Source organism: Garra rufa, chromosome 6 (assembly GCF_049309525.1).
Source record: "Garra rufa chromosome 6, GarRuf1.0, whole genome shotgun sequence".
Lineage (NCBI taxonomy): Eukaryota > Metazoa > Chordata > Actinopteri > Cypriniformes > Cyprinidae > Garra > Garra rufa.
This window is the reverse complement of record NC_133366.1, coordinates 12,577,327-12,598,326: the sequence shown is the minus strand read 5'-3', so window position 1 is coordinate 12,598,326 and position 21,000 is coordinate 12,577,327. Positions and strand designations below refer to the sequence as shown.

The 21,000-nt window shown below is 37.3% G+C and overlaps 1 protein-coding gene across 1 annotated transcript; it reads left to right on the top strand.

Annotated features, from left to right (window-relative positions):
- Positions 1 to 1,026: 1,026 nt before the first annotated feature.
- Positions 1,027 to 15,518, top strand: LOC141336837 (polypeptide N-acetylgalactosaminyltransferase 16-like). Its single transcript, XM_073842566.1, has 5 exons — positions 1,027 to 1,034; positions 1,710 to 1,793; positions 1,932 to 2,055; positions 10,700 to 10,816; positions 14,409 to 15,518. Exons 1-5 carry the CDS (start codon positions 1,027 to 1,029, stop codon positions 14,550 to 14,552), a joined length of 477 nt encoding a protein of 158 aa, XP_073698667.1. The 3' UTR covers positions 14,553 to 15,518.
- The last annotated feature ends 5,482 nt before the right edge of the window (positions 15,519 to 21,000 follow it).

Sequence of the window (21,000 nt, the reverse complement as noted above, 5' to 3'; positions counted from 1 at the left end):
AAACAGTCAAATTTGGAAATATTTGTACTATTTAAATGACTGATTTTTATTTGAATATATTTTAAAATATTATTTATTCCTGTGATTTCAAAGCTGATTTTTTTAGCATCATTACTCCAGTCTTCAGTGTAACATTGTCATTCAGAAATCAGTCTAATATTCTGATTTGCTGCTCCAAAAACATTTATTATTATGTTGAAAACAGCTGAGAAGAATTTTTCAGGTTTTTTTGATGAATAGAAAGTTCAGAAGAACAGCATTTATCTGAAATAGAAATCTTTTGTAATGTTACAAAATGTCTTTATCATCACTTTTGATCAATTTAAAGGATCCTTGCTAAATAAAAGTATTTATTTCTATAATTTCTTACCCAAAAACAACAACAACAACAAAAGTAGAACGACTCCAAGCTTTTGAATGGTATAGTGTATAAGGTTACAAAAGTGTTTTATTTCAGATAAATGCTGATTTACTCAGCTGTTTTAAATGGTGATAATAAAAATAATAAAAAATGTGTTTTGAACAGCAAATCAGCATATTAGAATGATGTAATGATGCTGAAAATGTAGCTTTGAACACAGGAATAAATTACATTTAAAGCATTATTTTAAATAGTAAAAATATTTCATAATTTAACTGTTTTTGCTGTACTTCTTTAAAAAAACATTACAAATCTTACTGTTCAAAAACTTTTGACTGGTAGTGACTTTGACTTTATGCTGATTCTAAGCAATTTGAATAAATACATTTATAAAATAAGTTTATTTAACTGAGACGAAATAGATGCAAATAATTAATAATGAATCATGCCATGATTTTCAGAGTACTGAAATCTGAGCCATTTCATTTACAGTCAAAATAAAATGTATTCAGATACCTTCAACATTTCTCACACTATCACAGTTTATTCACTATAGTTTAGAAAATGGTAATAAAATATGACATGAACTCAAGAGTTAAACTGTGTCAGAACAAATTCATCTTGATGATATCAGATAACTTTGATAGAAAGGTATGTAACAAAACATGGTCAGGTCAAAGAGTCAAATTTTTGGTTCAGTTTTACTGGTAGTCCAGAGTTTTTGGGTATAATATGTCATTGTTTACTTTATTTTGCTATCCTCACTAACATACATCATCTATAGTGTCCTGCACCCACTAGTAAAAAAAAAAATCAAAAATTATAAATTTTGGTTTGACTGTATGTATGAGTGAAAAATATGAATCACATATATTCTATTATTTTAATCATGTTTATTATCTTGTTCATGTTAAAACTGCGCAATTCAAATGGTTTGACATTTTATGTGCAATTCAAATACATCAATCTTAAATTAATGCTTAAATATGTTTTTGAGTAGATGCATTTTAGTATGTTTCTCACTGTTTTAACACAATATTTCATAATCAATACAGTGCACAAGCAGTATGAACTATGGACTATTTTTATGGTTCGTTTTGGAGCTTGACGGCCCCTGGCAACTGTCTGCTGTCATTTTCTGAAAAGAAACACAGTGAACATTATACTAAACCTCTCTTTCTTTCATTTTTGGGTGAAATTCAATGGCACTGATTTCCTAATTCGAATCTAAATTGCCAAGATCTTTGTTTTTTGTCCAGTTTACATGTTTACAAGTTTGACTTTTATTTGTAATATATATTATTGGCCATTAAAGGTTGTTATGCTTTCTCTCTGACTCTCTTTACAGTATTGCAGATCGCCTTGCATTAAGACGGAAGCTGAACTGTAACTCGTTCCGCTGGTATCTGGAGAATGTCTATCCTGAACTCAAGTGAGTCACGTTCACTGGACTGTGTCTGGACTCTAATAGACTGGCAGACAAACCTAGACTGTATTTAAAGTGAAACCTCATTTAACACTCTCAAGTCTGTTCTGAATGTGATTTGTCTTTATTGCTTGTGTTTGTCAGAATCCCAGAGCAGGAAGCGGCGTACAGTCTCTTGAAACAGGGTGGCTTGTGTCTGGAGAGTCACGGCACAGACAGTCTGGGTTTGGCTGAGTGCAAGACCACCCTAAACATACCTGCCTCACAGGTGATGCTCTAACACAGTTTGTGATAACTGAATAAATACAGCATTTCATTTTTTAAATTGGAGTATAAAGTGACAAAACCAAAGCTTAACATTGGCACTGATTTCCTGATTTTGATTCTGATAACTTTTCTTCATTTGTTCACATTATTTACAAGTTTGAATTTTTTTAAAATATATTATTGGCCATTAAAGGTTGTTTTTGTTTTGTAAATTGTTCAGTTACCGCATCAACATGCATATAAAATTTTAATTACTACATAATTGTAACAGTAATTGTCTCATTGATTATGGGCATAATGTGTTTTATTCAAACACATTCTATGTTCACTTAGTTTTCACAGTTGCCTTTTTTTATTTAAATATTTTTGTCCACTAAAGGTTCTTGTTTTGTTTTGGGTTACGCTTTATTATAAGCAGACTTTGTTACAGTGTAATTATAGAATTAAGTACTGAGTAATATTATTTACCAAACATGCACTGCAAAAAATGCTTTTATTACTTAGCCAAAATATCTAAAAATTCTTAAATCAAGAAGGATTTTCTAGACGAGTCAAAATTTCTTGTTTTCAGAAAAAACTAGTCAAAATTAAGCAAGCTTTTGCTTAGAACAAGCAAAATAATCTGCAAATGGGGTACGCAAAAATATCTTATTTCAAACACAAAACAAGATTATTTTTCTTACCCCATTGGCAGATTATTTAGTTTGTTTTAAGCAAAAACGCACTTAATTTTGAGTATTTTTTTCTGAAAACAAGACATTAATTGTTATTAGTCTAGAAAATCCTTCCTGATTAAAACTTTTTTATATATTTTGGCTGGAAACAAGACAAAAATCTAAGTAAGATAAGTTTTGTTTTGTTTTGTTTTTCAGATACCATGGCAACAGACCTATTTCAATTGCTACATAATTGCCTCACTTTTGTTTTGCTTTGTGAATCAGTTACCACGTCAGTAGACATTTCATAATACAGTAGTTATTACATAACTGCCTCATTAATACATGCATTGATACTTTTTTGTATATTTTTGGTCGTTAAAGGTTAAAATACCTGTGCAAAGTTATTGCAACGCAGTAGGAAGGAGGAGATGAAAGAATTTTATTTGTAATGACAAGTAAAGTAAAAACAGTGATGGCCAAAATGATTAGAAAACAATCTCAGGTTACTTGACTGTAACCTTGTTCCCTGAGAAAGCGGAACGAGATGCTGCGCTGCTAAGCGCATTGGGAACGTCTTTAGAAGTGACCAGCTGTGAATATTGTATGTAAAACGTCAATATAATTGACTAAACGGCATTATAGCCTCGATTGGTGACGTCACCGGAGCGCACGCGCACGAGGCTATAAATAGATGAGCCACAGGTGCATCGTCAGGTCTTTTGTCTTCAGAGATCACTCTGTGTGTTGTGTGCGTCGGAAAACTCTCTCTCTTACTCATCCTTGATTTTGTTAGGAGTTAGTTTTACTAAGCAGAACGCAGAAACGTCACTCTTTTTCTCACTTTTCTCTCTTCTTATTTTAAGAGTTTAAAAAGAAGGAAAAGAGCATCATGAGTCAACAAGCAGGTAAGCGTTGTGTTCCTCCATGCTCGCGTCCCATGACCGAGATGGATACACACGATTATTGCTTTGTTTGTTTGGGGGAACAGCACGCGGTCATGGCGATAGAGAAGGGCGGGTGTGAGCATTGCGACCTGTTAACTGTCAAGATGCTTCGCACTCGTCTTAATTATTTCCACTCCGCACCTGCATTGCAATCGTGGGGCTCTCGCATGGATTTGCTTGACGAGCAAGAGACGGGTTCGTCCTTTTCGCTTGCTGCGTCACCAAATCCTGACATTCCTTCTCGTGATCTCGAAGCGCGCTTCGGTGCTTCTTCGGTTCACGGAGGGGATGACATATCTCTTGGTTCATCAGATCGCGAGCCGCCAGCCTCTGAGCGTTCTTCTCGCGATAGAAAATCTGTTGAGGAATTGCTGGAGGTGATCACTCGCGCTGTGGACAGGTTGCAGCTTGACTGGCCAGATGAACAAGAGACCCCCAAACGTAGCAAGCTTGAGGATAGGTTTCTGTCCGGTGGCAGAGGGGAGAAGAAACAAAAACCTCTCCCCTTTTTCGAGGACCTCCATGACGAGCTGTCCAAGTCATGGAGTAAACCATATACCTCTCGTGTCTTTGTGCCATCGACGTCGACATTCTCGGCTATCGTGGGTGCGAAGTCACGAGGATATATGGAGATGCCTCGGGTCGAAGAGACGCTCGCGAGCTATCTCTCACCCGAATCAGCATCGTCTTTAAAGAAACCTACCCTCCCCACTAAACCGTGTAGAACAACTTCGGCTTCGGTGGGAAAAGCTTATCAGGCTGCAGGTCAGGCTGGTGCTGCGCTGCACACAATGGCTGTGTTACAGGCATACCAGGCTGATCTGTTGAAGGATTTGAGTGCGGGCAGTACAATCGACGATGAAGCTTTCACTGAGCTTCGTCGAGCCACAGATTTGTCTCTCCGTGCGACCAAGCAAACGGCTCGTGCCATCGGCCGATCTATGAGCGCTTTAGTCAGCACGGAGAGACATCTATGGTTGAATCTGACAGGAATAAAAGAAAAGGATCGCGTGTTCCTGTTAGATGCCCCCGTTTCTCCCTCTGGACTATTTGGAGACTCGGTTAACACCGTTGTCGAAAGATATAAAGAGGTAAAGAAACACGAGGAAGCGTTTGTTCAGTTTCTTCCTCGCCGCACTCAAGGGGAGGGGCCGTCTGCCACCCAGCCCCGTCCCGGTCCTTCAACATCCAGGGAGGTCAAAAAGCAGAGCGTGGCTCAGCGTGCTCCCCCTCGTAAAGATTGGGGACAGGCTCGCCGCGCTCAACAACCTCCTAAGCCAGATCTCAGGACTATTATCAACAAAAAGAGAAAGTCCTGATGGTCTGGCGCCCAATCTAGTGGGGGTAGCCCCCCGCGGGATGGGGCGCGTTCAACATTTAAAACTCGCCTCTCCCCGATACCCTCACGAAACCTCTCCATCCCCGCCACTTCTCGTGCCTCGGGGGGCAGCGGTTTCCAGAGAAATGTTAGATGTTCCGTCGTTTTCGGCTGTCATTCCGGACGCGGGACATCTAACATCCCCTCAAAAGGAAGTAGTAAAATTAATACCACTCTCAGAGAGTCTGGCAGCGTGGAAACTTCTGCCAGGCATCTCAGAGTGGGTATTAAGCACAGTACAGATAGGATACAGAATCCAGTTCAGTCGTCGTCCTCCGCGTTTCAACGGCGTGGTTTACACTTCCGTGAAACCGGAGCTGATGCACGTACTGTCACAAGAGCTGAAAACTCTTCTGAGCAAGGAGGCCATAGAACATGTTCCTCTTCCAGAAAGAGAGTCAGGCTATTACAGCAGATACTTCCTGGTTCCCAAGAAGGATGGGGGGTTGCGTCCAATCTTAGATCTTCGAGGCTTAAACCGTTCAGTCAAAGCACTCAAGTTCAAGATGTTAACTGTCAAGATGGTCGTGACGCAGATTCAACATTACGATTGGTTCGTCACGATCGATCTAAAAGACGCATATTTTCACATACAAATATTGCCACAACACAGGAAATTCCTGAGGTTCGCTTTAGGGGGCGAAGCGTACCAGTTTCGGGTTCTTCCATTCGGCCTAGCTTTGTCACCCCGCACATACACAAAATGCATGGATGCAGCACTGGCTCCATTACGACTCCAGGGCATTCGCATTTTGAACTACATCGACGACTGGTTAATACTGGCACAATCGCGAGAGTTGGCGCTTCAACACAGAAACATCGTGTTGGCTCATTTAGTTTCTCTAGGGTTGAGACTCAACACCAACAAAAGTGTTCTTTCTCCTGCCCAGAGAACGACTTATCTCGGTATCGTTTGGGATTCGATCACGATGCGGGCACAGCTGTCTCCCGCTCGAATCGAGACCATTCGGCAGACAATGAGCAAAGTCAAGCTAGGTCAAAACCGTACTGTTCTTCAGTACCAAAAAATGTTAGGCTTCATGGCTTCAGCATCCACGGTGATTCCTTTGGGGCTGTTGCACATGAGACCGTTTCAGTTGTGGCTAAAAGCCAGAGGATTTCATCCAAGAGCCAATCCTCAAAGGCAAATAAAAGTGACGCGCCGCGGGCTTCGTACACTAACTCTGTGGTTCAGACCCCGGTTCCTTACCTTGGGTCCCACTCTAGGGGCGCCCTGTCGTCGCAAACTGCTAACGACGGACGCCTCCCTGACGGGCTGGGGAGCGGTCTTACATGGTCGTCCAGCTCAAGGGGAATGGGAGGGTCATCAGCTCGATTGGCACATCAATTGCCTCGAGTTGATGGCTGTATTTCTGGCTCTGAAATACTTTCTCCATCAGTTGAGGGGCTGTCATGTCTTAGTGCGGGTGGACAATACAGCAGCAGTCTCTTATATAAATCACCAGGGAGGTCTGCGCTCACGCAATCTGAACAGATTAGCGAGGCAGATTTTTCTCTGGGCCCAAGGAAAGTTCCTGTCACTCAAGGCAGTTTACATTCCAGGGCACTTGAATGTGGGAGCAGACTTACTGTCCAGACAGACATTACCGATGGGCGAGTGGAAACTCCACCCGGAAGTAGTGAATCTGATATGGACCAGATTTTATCAGGCGGAAGTGGACCTCTTCGCCTCTATACAGACAGCGCAATGTCCCCTTTACTTCTCTCTGAGTCACCCAGCTCCGTTGGGTCTGGATGCGATGGCGCACTCATGGCCCAATATGCGCCTGTATGCGTTTCCTCCAGTCTCTCTGCTCCCGGGGGTTCTAGCCAGAGTTCGCCAGCAAGGTTCTTGCCTCTTATTGATAGCGCCGCGTTGGCCGAACAGAGTATGGTTCTCGGAGATAATATCTCTCCTCGACGGCTCGCCTTGGGCGATTCCGGAGAGGAGGGACCTTCTATCGCAGGCGGGGGGAACGATATTCCATCCCAGGCCCAACCTGTGGAATCTTCATGTTTGGCCCCTGAGGGGAACCAACTGAGGGACACGGGGCTTTCACCTGCCGTTATTGAGACCATCCTAAGTGCTAGGGCTCCCTCCACTAGGAGGATTTATGCCGTTAAATGGGGTATTTTTGAAAGGTGGTGTGCTGCACACAATGTAGATCCAGTTAACTGCCAGATTGCTTCAGTGTTGGACTTCATGCAAGAGAAATTATCATCAGGCATTTGCCCCGCTACTCTTAGGGTATATGTGGCCGCTCTTTCGGCTTGCCACGCCCTAATTGATGGGGAACCGCTTGGGAGGCACCCTCTGCTCTCCCGCTTCCTTCGTGGGGCCAGGAGACTGAGGCCTCCAGTCAAAACCAAGATCCCTTCTTGGGACTTAGCAATAGTCCTTGAGGGTCTGGTTGAAACCCCGTTTGAACCTTTAGAATCAGCGTCTGACAAACTTCTGACTCTTAAAATGGTTTTTCTTATGGCAATAACTTCCTTAAAAAGAATTGGGGATATGCAGGCTCTGTCTATCGCGCCATCCTGCTTAGACTTTGCCCCAGGATTGGTGAAAGTGATTTTGCATCCTCATCCTGATTATCTGCCCAAGGTGCCATTCTCGGCTGTACATCCGGTCATTTTAGAAGCCTTCTGTCCTCCACCGTTCACAACGCCGGAGCAGGAGAATTCTCATAGACTGTGTCCAGTCCGCGCTCTTCAGGCTTACATCCACCGCACTAGCCAGTGGCGTAAGTCGGAGCAACTCTTCGTCTGTTATGGCCCCCATAACAGAGGAGCAGCTGCCACCAAGCAGACCATCTCTCATTGGGTCAGGGATGCTATAGCTCTTGCCTATGAGGCGCGCGGTCAAGCTTCGCCTATAGGCCTTAGGGCTCACTCCACCAGGGGGGTCGCCTCGTCCAATGCGTTGGCAAGGGGTGCTCCCCTACAACAAGTTTGTGATGCGGCAGGCTGGTCCTCTCCGCACACATTCATAAGATTTTATAGCTTGGATGTTCATGCCACTCCGGGCTCTCGCGTCCTTGAGTCGACATCACAAGCTAATGTCTAGGTCTTCCTGCGTTCTTGTGAAACACACCTGCACAACCGTAGGAGTCCAGACATATTCAAGCACGGCGGCGTGGGTATTCTCGTTCCCAATGCGCTTAGCAGCGCAGCATCGACTGTAGCTTTCAAAAGGGAACAATCTCAGGTTACTTGACTGTAACCTTGTTCCCTGAGAAAGCGGAACGAGATGCTGCGCTACTTTGCCGTGCTGAAGATGTCCCAGGACTGCTCTTCAGACAAAATATCCTGACGATGCACCTGTGGCTCATCTATTTATAGCCTCGTGCGCGTGCGCTCCGGTGACGTCACCAATCGAGGCTATAATGCCGTTTAGTCAATTATATTGACGTTTTACATACAATATTCACAGCTGGTCACTTCTAAAGACGTTCCCAATGCGCTTAGCAGCGCAGCATCGACTGTAGCTTTCAAAAGGGAACTAGTATTTTCACCAGCTAAACATGGTTTTAAGTCTGTTAATTCTATCTTTTGCTGTAGTGTGTCAGTAGGAAATATCAGTTTACATTTACAAACATTTATTTTGCCATTAATTGTAATAATACAGTAAGATTTTTGTTTGCACAAGGAGTCAACAGCCAGGGCTCCACACAGAGATCTGATCTCATCATCATCCGGTCTGTCTGGAATGACTTGAAGAAACAGAACAAACTGAGACAGACTAAGTCCAGAAGAACTGTGGCAACATCTCAGATGCTTCAAGAGACCTACCTGCAAAGCTACCTGAAAAACTATGTGCAAGTGCACCTAGGACCAAAGCTAATAGTTAATAGAAGTGAATTGATAAAGAAAATCTATTTATGAAATTATTTTTGACAGCATTTTCAATTTACAGCGTTTTTTTTTTTTTTCACAAGTGCCTAAAACTTGTACAGTACTGTAGCTTTGCAGGTAGGTTTCTTGAAGCATCTTGGAGACGTTGCCACAGTTCTTCTGGATTTAGTCTGTCTCAGTTTGTTCTGTTTCTTCATGTCATTCCAGACAGACTGGATGATGATGAGATCAGATCTCTGTGTGGAGCACTGGCTGTTGTAAGACTCCTTGTGCAAACAATAATCTCATTGCTTTATTACAATTAATGGCAAAATTAATGTTTGGAAATGTAAACTGATATTTCCTACAGCAAAAGATAGAAATAACTGAATTAAAACCATTTTTAGCTGGTGAAAATACTAGTGTTCTAATATTTTTGGCCACTAATGTTACTATTATCAACTCTGCTAAATAAACAACTAAAAATACAAATAAATGAAGTCAAATATTTAGTTACTTTGAGTGTGATTGATGGACAAATTCTGATTTGCTATATATATCTCTGTGAAAAAAAGGTTTATCTTAGTATTTTTATCTTGTTTCTGGTCAAAATAAAGTAGGGTTGATATCTGCAGGTTTTAGAAGACTATAGTGCACTATTCTGACAACACAAGTGGTTTTTGTAGAAATTAAGTGTTTCATAAAAGTCATTTCAGGCTGAATGTTCAGAACGTTCAGTTTCATGTTTTTGCTCTTTCTCCTAATATCCCTCTCTCTAATATACGAAAAACCTTGCATTAAGATGCATTTACTAGATAAGCAAAATTACATAAGATAATTAATCTTGTTTTAAACAAAATGCACTTTAAGCGAGACACTGCAGGTGAATAGAGTAAAAAAATTAACTAATATCACCTTACTTACCCAGTTGATTGATTACATTGATAATTGCAAACATTTTTTGTATTACAAGTTTTCTAAAATGTTAGGTTTAAATATGCAAATGAGGCATTGTTTAATATGCACTAATTTGCATACATTTCTAGTACAAATCTAAAATCTAAAACCAAATCTAAACACTGAGTTTCAAAATTCTTGTTTATTTTTTTGACATATTAGAGTCAAAAGTTTTTAAAGAGGGAATTTTGGGTATCTCATTTTGTCATGCCATAATTCAGAAAAAAACATTTTTTTTTAGCATTTTTGGGGAATAAAATGTGTAAAATCAACGAAACATATATGAACAAATCCCTCTGTAAAACCTTCAGAATATAGACAGGAATAAAAATGTAAAGTTTGGTGTGTGTAAGTGTTACTGAAGTGGAGATTTATGGCTCAGTGTAGGAGAAAAAAAACTCATTTTGAGAAAACGGCCTTTAAAAATATACATTGTAATTTAAATCTATTGACACAAATAGATAAAGTGCTATAAAGGAAACACTTAACAGTGTTTTTTGAATGTTTTCTTTTCACTAGTCTGAAAAAACACTTTATGAAAAACCAAAAGCCCAAAATCTCAAACTTGATAGGTGCATGAGTTTTTTCTTCAATTCTTAAAACAAGAGTATTTTACTTACCCCACTGGCAGATAATTTTACTTTAAGCAAACTGCACTTAATTTAGTTTTTTTTCCCTGGAAACAAGACTAAATATCTTACGTCATTTTGTTCATCTAGTAAATGCATCTTAATTTAGTATTTTTAATATTTTTTTTGATATTTTTACTTAAAAATCTAAGTAAGATAAGCCTTTTTTTTTTTTTGCAGTGTATCTAGTAGCTCTCTACACCTGCATTACTCACTCAGTCATTTGTCTGTCCTGTTTTCTCAGAAGTGGACTCTGATTGAGCCACAGATCCGTCAGCATGACCTGTGTTTGGCCATCACAGCCTTCACAGCAGGGTCAAAGGTCAGACTGGAGCCCTGCAACATCAAAGAGTCCAGACAGGTGGGTATATGTGTAACTGACATATAGGCTATTACAGTTTTGATGACCTTTCTGAGAATAAATCAGATGTAGGTTTGATGTCTGCAGGTTTTAGAAGACTATAATGCACTATTCTGACAACACAAGTTGTTTTTGTAGAAGTGTAAGCGTTTCATAAAAGCCATTTCAAGCTGAATGTTCAGAACATTCAGTTACATGTTTTCGCTCTTTCTCCTAATATCCCTCTCTCTCTCATTCTCTCAGTAAAAATAGCTGCCATCGATCTGAAACGCAGCAGAAACAAACATATCTTCCCATAAGCCCACTGCATATGGTTCCACTCACGAATTTAGCTGGCTTAGCTGGACTGGCTTTTATCTTTTTTTCTTTTTTCTCTCTCCATCTTTCATCAGTCTGACCTCTGCTCCTGTCCACTTATTCAAGCTCGGCGCATTTGTGATTATCTCCTGAAGTCAGAACATCCCTCACAATCAGATCTGATTCCATAGAGAGAAGTTTAGCTGCTTTAGTCTTTGCTTCTCTTCATGTGGCAAGACCATTAAAGGGATAGTTCACCCAAAAATGAAATTCTGTTATTAATTACTCACCCTCATGTCGTTCCAAACCCGTAAGACCTAAATTCATCTTCAGAACACAAATTAAGATATTATTGATGCAATCCGAGAGTTTTCTGACCCTGCATAGACAGCAATGCAACTAAAATGTTATAGACCCAGAAATGCAAGGAAATTGGTTGAAAAAAAAAGCATGTTGTTTGAATTTTTACATAAATATTGTGTTGCACTGAATGACAATGTAACATCATTTCAACCAAATTCTGACATTTTATTCTCCAAAACCTTAAAAGTAGACACTTTACTTAGTTTTAATGTTTTTTCTACGGACATAAAATCACTTTTGTAAATTTCTTTTGACGTGGACATCTTAAAGTCTTTGACCCAAATACAAAAATCAAATCAAATTCAAAATATGAACAAAATTAATAATAGTCGTACTGAAATAACACTTGCTCACAGTATGGAGTGCTGTTTATGTGGCTTAGAGTCTACAGTCAGTTACAAGCTTACATTTCAGTTAAGATGCTGCCTACGTAGGCAGTAGTTCGTAAAACGACTCACTAGGGTTTAGAACAGAGCTATTCAGCGCTGAGATCATCGCTCTACTGAATGAAACCGGCCACGCTTCCAGCAAACACACACACACACACACACACACACACACACACACACACACACACACACACACACACACATTTTGGGTTTACATGCACACACACACACACACACACACACACACACACACACACACACACACACACACACACACACACACACACACACACACACAGGATATTACGGTATATATCAAGCCTTCTGTATTCAAACTCACTGACCTCACTCTAAAGCAGTCACATAAAATAAAACATGCCCTCAGCTACATTTTTCTGCTTTCATTTCATTGTATAGTTGCTTTGCAGAATTGTTAAAAAGGTGTTTCATGTTGTTCCTCTATGTGTTTCTTTAAATTTGAGATTTTACAATCATTCTATATTTTGCTTTTTTATTCCAATTTTGTGTAAAAAATGTTCTAAGAGTGAATGATGTGTAAAAAAATCATAGTTGTTGATAGTAGTAGTTGATAAATGTGATGCTGGACCACAAAACCAGTCTTAAGTAGCACAGGTATATTTGTAGCAATAGCTAAAATTATGGATTTTTCTTTTATGCCAAAAATCACTAGGATATTTAGCTAAAGTCATGTTCCATGAAGATATTTAGTAAATTTCCTACCATAAATATTGCAAAACTTAATTTTTGATTAGTAAAATGCATTGCTAAGAACTTCATTTGGACAACTTTAAAGGCAATTTTTTTTATATATTTAGATTTTTTTGCACCCAAATTCCAGATTTTCAAATAGTTGTATCTCAACCAAATATTAGTACTATCCTAACAGATCATAAATCAATGGAAAGCTTATTTATTTAGCTTTCGGATGATGGTTGGTTGTGGTCCAAGGTCAAAAATGTAGTAGGTTATGCACATTACTCAATGCATATAGAAAATCCACATACAAAAAGCAGATATATTATATATATTTTTAAAAAGTGTATATACAGTAGATACATAGATAGATAGATAGATAGATAGATAGATAGATAGATAGATAGATAGATAGAAGTGTTTTGTCATTTTTATTCGTTTTTGTTTTTCTTTAAAATTATAAGTAGTAGTAGTAGTAGTAGTAGTAAAAAGTATTTTTTCTTTTTTTCTTTTATTACTTTTAGTTTATATAGTTTAATTTAATACTTTCATCTACACTAAATGAAAATAAGACATGTTTTGGCAGCTAGTTGAAAAGTTAGTAGTTACAATAGTGTTTTGTTTTATTTATTTATTTATTTCAAATAATGAAATTATTTTGTTTGGTTTAGTTGATGATAATAACCCTAGTTGAAAATAAATTCACTCTATAAGCTCTAGATATGCGTTAAATTCTGGTAACAGGGTTGCAAAAAATGCAAACAAACTAAATGAATGTAAAATAAAAGATAATATTTAGTTTAACCTTCTGAGGTGACTTAAAGGATTAGTTCACTTTCATAACAACAATGCACAGATAATTTACTCACCCCCTTGTCATCCAAGATGTTCATGTCTTTCTTTCCTCAGTCGTAAAGAAATTATGTTCTTTTTGAGGAAAACATTTCAGGATTTCTCTCTTTATAATGGATATGGATGGCGCCCCGAAGTTTGAACTTCCGAAATGCAGCTTCAAAAGGCTCTAAACTATCCCAGTCGAGGAGGAAGGGTCTTATCTAGCGAAACGATCGGTTATTTTCTAAACAAATTGACAATTTATATACTTTTTAACCTCAAATGCTCGTCTTGTCTCATCTCTGCGCAGCGCATGCGAAGTCTGTGCGATTCGGGTAAATACAGTTAGGGTACATCTAAAAACTCCCATCTCGTTTTCTTCCCTAACTTCAAAATCGCCTTAGATCACTGTTAAAGTACCGACATAGTGTTTACAAAGTGAACATACAAAGAAACTCAAACTCCCTTTACAAAAAAGGGGTAAAAACAGCATTATAGGACGATTTTGACATTGAAGACATAAACGAGATGGGAGTTTTTAGACATCCCCTAACTGCATTGACCCGGATGCTACTGACTACACATTCACTGCAGAGATGAGACAAGACGAGCATTTGAGGTTAAAAAGTATATAAATTGTCAATTGGTTTTGAAAATAACCTATCGTTTCGCTAGATAAGACCCTTCCTCCTCGACTGGGATCATTTAGAGCATTTTGAAGCTGCATTTCGGAAGTTCAAACTTAGGGGCGCTATCCATATCCATTATATAAAGAGAGAAATCCTGAAATGTTTTCCTCAAAAGAACACAATTTCTTTACGACTGAGGAAAGAAAGACATGAACATCTTGGATGACAAGGGGGTGACATTATCTGTACATTGTTGTTATGAAAGTGAGCTAATCCTTTAGGAGGTTTGTCTGCAGCATTTGTATGTGTTACTGCTTCACTATAAATGAAATGAACCCTTTTTCACTTTTTTCTGTCACTCTATAGAAATGGAAGCCCAGAGGTCCAGCACTGCAGCACATGATCAGCGGCTTGTGTCTGGACAGCCAGCCTCCTTCAGGCCCACCGCTCATCGCACAGTGCCGCCCCCAGGTGGCCAGCCAATCCTGGGAGCCGCAGCTGGTCACCTGACTCTGAGAGCTGACAGGGAAGGCGGGGAAAGGGGAGGAGTTTAGTCAGGTTGCTGAGCTCGAGGAAAACATTTGCACACTGTTTTAGTTGAAGGTGCTGCTCTCAAACCAATCGAACATGACCATGTCCAAAACATCTGACCTCATATCTTTAGCCTGGAGTAGCCGGAGAGGAAGACGCAACATTTTGTCTGCCAAATCAAAGCCCGAAGGGCGTCCTAACAAGTTTTCGGACATGGCCATGAAGTTCACACGGCATTTGTCATTTGACAAGAGTGCTATGTGACATCTTATTTTTCTGAATGTTGTGTTAAGGACTCAGACGGCAGAAAAAAAGATATGTATATAAATACCTTTTACTACCTTTCCTTAACCTCACCCATAACCTGTATATACCCTCGTTCCCACTGAGACTGTGGTGTTTGCAGCATAGGCTTCAGTAGCTGTTCTCATGAAGGGTTGAGTTGTTTTCAATCACTGTGAAAGGTTTCCAGTAGTTTTATTCAGTATTAGATTGGGATAAAGTGCAATGCCTTGAGATGAATCTGCATATACAGTGCAAACTGTCAGATTAGCAGCGGTGCGCCAGCTTACTTGAAGATGTTGAAAAATGCGGAAAGAAGGACAGAAAAGGCTCCAGAGAAATCCACTAAACCCACGGCTAACGTCGCAGTGAAAAAAACCTAATGTTTTATCAAAAAAAAGCATTGAGATGTCAGCTTATATGAGGTGTAAAGCGCTTTTAATGAGCTATTATTCTGCATGGTACTGCACATCAGCACAATGAAAAGGCATCTGCGAACATGTCAAGCCCAAAGACTGTTTTTCCTCTGTCTTATTTGTTTGCCTTTTGAAACTTTGTATTTACTTGAAGCAAAACCATTTTTCATTTTGAACATGTGCTAGGAAGCAGTTATGTTGTTTGAAAAATAAAGACTACCACCAAAAAACTAAATACAGACAACAATCCAAAACCTGGAGTTTGTCTTTGCTTGCTACAGTAAGTTTTATTTTGGAAATACAGCACACAAGTAAATGGATACGTCTTTTAACAGAAATGCGGTATAGTGAATTTATACAGTATATTTATAAATATGTACTGCGGTCTCCTTTAAATCACTAGATGGCACAAAAGCCCACTGCAGCACTTTCCTAAACAGCTCATGTGGACTTTTGGTTGATTCTTGATGTGATCACAGACAGCAATACACTGCAATTTTTTTTGTCTCATTTCCAGCCAAAATATCTAAAAAATTCTTAAATCAAAAAGGATTTTCTTGTTCTCAGTAAAAACAAGTCAAAATGAAGTGAGTTTTTGCTTAGAACAAGCAAAATAATCTGCCAATACGCTAAGAAAAAATTATTTCAAACAGAAAACAAGATTATTTTTCCTACCCCATAGGCAGATTATTTAGCTTGTTTCAAGCCAAAACACACTTAATTTTGACTTGTTTTTACTGAAAACAAAAAAATATATATATTTTTTTACTTGTCTAGAAAATCCTTCTTGATTTAAGAATTGTTAGATATTTTGGCTGGAAACAAGACAAAAAATCTAAGCATTTTTTGCATTGCATTAGATGATTCTGCCTTAATTTGACTTATGCATTTATTTTTTTAATAAATGTGATAGATTTATGTAGCAAATTAGAATGGATAAAATCCTCTAATATTTTTTTGTCTTGTTAATAAAAGTGTAAAAATATGCTATTCGTGGTCAAAAGCCATTGGGGTTAAAGGCACAAAAACTGACATGATAAATAAATGGCTGACTTTTCCATTTGTTGACAGTGCATGGCTAGATTCAGGTAGTTAATGGGTTTTTTTTTTTATTAAATTGTGAGTCGAAATTTGAGATAATCACCAATTTTATATTAAAGCCATCATATATTAATCATTTCTTAAATTGTTTTAAACAAAACAAACCACATTTATGATTCATTAATTTCGTATGATCATTTTCTGACTAGATGCTTTGCTCTATCAGTGTTCAATTAAATCCTATTTTTCTGGAATCAGGGCAGTAGTGAATAACACATTTTTTCTTAATTTCTTAAGGTGTGCCTTTTGCCCTGTTATTCCCTATTAGATGAGATTTACAAGTGCATTCAGGGTCACAAAAATATTCTGGAGAATTGGGATCTCTGATATCCCTAAACAGCTGTGGGAATACATTTTATTAAACATTTTAGTGATTTATCATTACGTAAAACTTTTTGAATGTGAAGATCTGGGAAATTTGAACTGATTTTGGAAACATGTAAGTATCTTCTGAAGGCCAGTACTAAATAAAAAAAATATGATATTTAGGCAAAATAAGAAAGATTTACACAACTTCATTCTGTTCAAAAGTTTTCACCCCCAGCTCTTAATGCATACTGTTTCCTTCTGAAGCATCAGTGAGCGTTTGGACCTTCTGTAATAGTTGCATATGAGTCCCTCAGTTGTCCTCAGTGTGAAAAGATGGATCTCAAAATTATTTGTTGGAAAGGGTTCAAATACACAAAAATGCAGAGATTGACAGTAATGAAGTATTTTTACTTAAAGTAGTGTTTTTCTTTGGAAAACTTTACTTCACTACATTCCAAAGCATAATGTCATCCTTTTTACTGCACTACATTTCATAAAGGTTGTTTGTTTTACCTTTAATACTTAAGAACATTAAATGTAGTACTTTCTTGTACTCAAGTAAATATTTGAATTACTAGAGTAAAAGTAAGAAAGTAATAGATTTCTAATGTAATTAAGTATTAAATGATATTTAATATAAAAAGTACAATATAATGCTTTGGAATGTTGTGAAGTAATGGAAAAACACCCTGGTAAAGTACAGACACGTAATAAGTACTTTTACAGCAGAGTAAAAATGTTTTGTTTTTTTAACTACTGTCTGCCTCTGCAAAAATAAATACATGAAGGATTTTTCTGAAGAACAGTGGCAAGTTTAATTATTCAGGACAAACAAGGGACTCATGAACAACTATCACTAAACAAAAAACACAGCTGTGGATGATTCAGGTAATATCACAGTGTATGTTAACTTTTAAATTTTTATTAAAAAAATGTAAATTCAATTATTATTTTCTCTTGTGGACTTCTATGCACATCTTCTATGTGAAATATCTTCACATAGAATTCAGATCAGTACTAACAAAATAACATGCATTTTGTATAATCACTCTTATTTTGGTAAAATAATTGACATTTTGCAGATTCTGCAAGGTGTATGTAAACTTTTGACCTCAACTGAAGCCTATTTGATTTGCAAGGTAGCTTATAGTAATAAAAAAAGACCTACGTGTTTTGTTGATGTTGACAAACTGCAGTAATAAAAGTGCAAATGTGAATGCGTCAGTAGTAAAAGTATTGTCTTAAATTGTTGTAATAATACCTCAAACTGCACACTGCATTATTTACGGCAGTAGACTATAACGCAGTGGCTGCGTTTCACCAAGCGACCACTAGTTGTCAGGCCTTCATCACAAATACTCAATTCCTTTCGTCAATATAGATTCAAATTACACCATCAGACATTTATAGAGTAAATAACAAACACTTTAGAAACCTGCCCTGAAAACAGAAATATAAACGTGTTTAATACTTCCATATACACTTTTATTAAAAGCAAAACCAGCTAATATATTCACAAATATAGTCTAGTTTTTCTATAATAGCCTACCAATAACATAAAAACAACATCACTGTTAGAAAAAAATCATACTCTCTTTGTACTCGTAGGTTTTCTTCTTATCTAAGACTTATATTCCAGTCAGTAAACACAGTGTCCCTCCCTACAGTTCGTCCAGGGTGTCAACATTGGATGTTGATGTTTTGGTATTTAAAGGTCAACACTAGGGCACTGTGACCTATGGATCAAATGTGGCTCACTAGCAACTCACTATACATACTTGAAAGTATGTGCACACGTGCTGGACTCATGTCACTAACAAGTAGCATTGTGTTCCTTATATCTTTTCTTTTAATAAATGATTGAGGGCAGTGAATGAGCTCAGTCACATAATGAGGGCAGCGGGTGAGAGACAGGTGAGTGCAGTGAGATAAACGGGGCCTTGTCTTCACAGCATAACAGGCTTGACAGCTTTGTAGAGCTGCGTGAGCATTCCATGCATTCCTCAGTGAGCTCTGCTGCGCCCGCCGCTGTCCATGCCATTGAGGACCAGACTTATTTAGAAGAACTGCTATGTTATATTGCCACATCTTTGTTTAAAAGAGTTCTGTGCAATCCTTGTCATTAATTTTGTGTGTTTCTGATTCAACTAGACTTCAAAAAGTAGTAGTCTGCAAATCTTTGCATTTACATTGTCTGTTTAAATTGGCTGACACTGGAAACAGATGACCAAAACCAGTCTTAAGTCGCAAGGGTATATTGTAGCAATAGCCAACAATACATTGTATGGGTCAAAATGAAAGATTTTTTTGTTATGCCAAAATCATTCGAATATTAAGTAAAGATCATGTTCCATAAAGATATGTTGTAAATTTCCTACAGTAAATATATTAAAACGTAATTTTTGATTTGTAATGTGCATTGCTAAGAACTTAATTTGGACAACTTTAAAAGCGATTTTCTCAATATTTAGATGTTTTTTTTGCACCCTCAGATTCCAGATTTTTAAATAGTTGTTTCTCAGACAAATATTGTTCTATACTAACAAACCATACATCAATAGAATGCATATTTATTCAGCTTTCAATTTAAAATTTTACCCTCGTGACTGGTTTTGTGGTCCGGGGTCACAAATGGACTCATTTTCAATTTAGATAATATATTAATTTTCTATACCAGGATACAGAAGCGTTAAACTACTCAGTATGTCATCCATGTATTTTAATTTTTGGCCAACACAAATTGTTCTTAAAATGCAATAAATGTTTCAAAACAAGCAAGATGTTTTGAAACTAAAAGAACGGATAGTTGTGAAAAAAAAGTAGTTAAATAAATAATTATAATATAGTAAAATACATTTCATTTCAATTCAAATGATAAAAAAATACATAAAATCAAGATTTAACTAAAAAATTATATTTTCCCTCAGTAGCTATTGTTGTTTATTGAAGAACACAATTTCCCCTAACCTCTGGAATCACAAAATAAAATTCTAATTAATTAACAACATTAATTTTATGACTTTATAATCATTGTAATTTTTTTCCTATTCATTAATTTTGTAGAAATAGGGTTTCAACATAAGGTTATTTTTTTCTAGAACTGCAGAAATAATTTTAAATGTACTTTTGACTTTGTATGACTTTTTTTATTTAGTTTTATTTGTACTTTATGTAATTTATCCTAAATTTACATTCACAACCTCTCTAAGCTGCAGCCCTACAGCACTATGTACAATCAAACCAAAATATATTCAGATACCAGATATAATTATTTTTTTAACTAGTGGGTGCAGGACGATATAGTTCATAGCAAAAAAGTAAACTGTAACATATTATACTTAAAAACTCTTCATACAGTGGACTACCAGTAAAACTGATATGAATTTGGGACCAAATATTTGACTTTTTGACCTGACCATGTTTTGTTACATAACTTTCTATCAAAATTATCTAACATTATCAAGATGAATTTGTCCTGACACAGTTTAACTCTTGAGTTCTTGTCATATTTTACCATTTTCTAAACTATAGCAAATAAACTGTGATAATGTGAAAAATGTTGAAGGTGTCTGAATAAATTTTGATCAAGATGATTTTTTTTTCTGACACAGTTTAACTGTGAGTTCTAGTCATATTTGTGACCCTGGACCACAAAACCAGTCTTAAGTAGCATGGGTATATTTGTAGCAATAGCCAAAAGTGCATTGTATGGGTCAAAAATGTCAGAAATCATTAGGATATTAATTAAAGATCACGTTCCATAAAGACATTTTGTAAATTGCCTACCATAAATATAGGAAAACTTAATTTTTGATTAGTAATATGCATTGCTAAGAACTTCATTTGGACAACTTTAAAGGCAATTTTTTTCAGTTTTTTTTTTTTTTTGTACGCTCAGATTCCAGATATTCAAATAGTTGTGTTTTGGCTAAATATTGTCCTATCCTAACAAACCAAGCTTATTCAATCAATCAACGGAAAGCTTATTTATTCAGCTTTCAGATGATGTATAAATCTCAATTTAAAAAAAAAAATGTACCCATATGACTGGTTTTGTGGTCCAGGGTCACATTTTATTACAATTTTTTAACTATAGCAAATAAACTGTGATAATGTGAAAACAAAAGGTGTCTGAATAAATTTTGGTTTGGTATACCTACACACACACCCAATTAATTAATATGTATATTAGCGTGTATATTAATTGGCTGCTCCCCTGAATGCTCCTCCCACACTGATTGTTTATGTTGTGAATAATTAATGAGAGCTCGTGTCAGACTGTGACCCCGCCCAGCGCAGATCAGCGCCTGACGGCTGCC

What these genes read in the sequence shown, in the direction of transcription:
- LOC141336837 (XM_073842566.1), top strand. An exon ending in AATGTCTATCCTGAACTCAA is followed by an intron (nt 1,794 to 1,931) that starts GTGAGTCACGTT and finishes TGTGTTTGTCAG; the next exon opens with AATCCCAGAGCAGGAAGCGG. An exon ending in ACATCAAAGAGTCCAGACAG is followed by an intron (nt 10,817 to 14,408) that starts GTGGGTATATGT and finishes GTCACTCTATAG; the next exon opens with AAATGGAAGCCCAGAGGTCC.